The sequence below is a fragment of the Salmo salar genome, chromosome 04, assembly GCF_965601325.2.
Source record: "Salmo salar chromosome 04, fSalSal1, whole genome shotgun sequence".
Taxonomy (NCBI): Eukaryota; Metazoa; Chordata; class Actinopteri; order Salmoniformes; family Salmonidae; genus Salmo; species Salmo salar.
Genome location: NC_138294.1, coordinates 95084107 through 95085487, shown reverse-complemented (window position 1 = coordinate 95085487; position 1381 = coordinate 95084107). Strand labels below are relative to the sequence as shown.

Here is a 1381-nt window from a genome sequence, read left to right as displayed (position 1 = left end):
CTGTAAATGCGATGCTAATACCCCTAGCATGGGTTTCTATACAATGCTAATGTCCCTAGCATGGATTTATATATACAATGCTAATGCCCCTAGCATGGGTTTACTGTAAATGCGATGCTAATGCCCCTAGCATGGGTTTCTATACAATGCTAATGTCCCTAGCATGGATTTATATATACACGATGCTAATGCCCCTAGCATGGGTTTACTGTAAATGCGATGCTAATGTTCTTGGCATGAGTTTATATACAATTCTAATGTCCCTAGCATGGATTTATATATACAATGCTAATGCCCCTAGCATGGATTTATATATACACAATGCTAATGCCCCTAGCATGGGTTTACTGTAAATGCGATGCTAATGTCCTTGGCATGAGTTTATATACAATGCTAATGTCCCTAGCATGTTTACAGTTAATACTTAAACATCTCACCAATATAGAATATTTTTTATTGATCTGAACGCCAGTCATTGGGCTGGACATTTCAATGAGAACTCAAGTGTTAGTCTTTTATGTGACAATTTGAAAGCACTAATTCATCTGGCAATAGGCCCAAGTGCAGTGACTATACACAGTAGAAACAGGTACACACACACACACATCAACATTCAATAGGAAACTATCTCATAGATTGGAAATCAGGCATTTACACTGATTCCAATGCTTCCAGATTTAAACTGTTCTACATTAGGACTGAGTAGACATCGCAATGAAAAGACAAATATAATGGAAACATCTTAGGAGACTAGGGAGTATATATTCAGAAGGAGCAGTAGTGTAGAAGCAGAGAGGACAGCAGTGCAGGCGGCCACGGGGGGAAAGGAGATGGGGGCAGCTGTTCCTCTGATCAGGAGAGTCTCAGGACCCCAGCGCTGTGCTGTTCAGTTCATACAGACACCATTGGTCCCTGCAGAGACTCAACCCAGTCCCTCTACCCCTCTCCTCTCTCCCCTCCTTCCCCCCCTCTCTCCTGTCTCAGAAGGGTGAGGTGAGCTCCAGGGAGGGTGTAGGGGTAGAAGAGTTGGTCCAGTCCAGGGTGAGGTTGGAGTGGCTGTGGATGGAGGGTGCAGGAGGGGGACAGGCCAGGTGAACAGCGACCCCTGTGGCCAGGAAGAGTACTGCAGTCAGCAGAGTGAAACCTCTCCTCAGGACCAGCTGGGAGGCAGACAGCAGACCTTTGGACAGGATACCTGTGCTTTCCCGCTGCTCCTCCCCACTTCCTCCTCCTCCCTGGGTGCTGACTGGGGTGTAACCAGGAGGTTTGGATTCATCACTCTCTGACTGGGCCTGGACACGCACACAAACACACAGCATTAAGATGAGATACTGGACTTTACACACAGCATTAAGATGAGATACTGGACTTACTTTACACA

General features: G+C 46.1%; 1 protein-coding gene across 3 annotated transcripts in view; it reads right to left on the bottom strand.

Annotated features, from left to right (window-relative positions):
• Nucleotides 1-437: 437 nt before the first annotated feature.
• Nucleotides 438-1381, bottom strand: part of slc47a1 (solute carrier family 47 member 1) — a 37141-nt gene continuing 36197 nt past the window's right edge. For 2 of the 3 annotated variants that reach the window (XM_082973766.1, XM_082973767.1), the window contains exon 17: nt 441-1292. In XM_082973766.1, the coding sequence (XP_082829892.1) occupies nt 981-1292 (312 nt within the window). In that variant the 3' untranslated portion in view covers nt 441-980. Of the gene's footprint in view, nt 1293-1381 lie in introns of all 3 variants that reach the window. The other variant, NM_001141764.1, reaches the window with a different exon arrangement.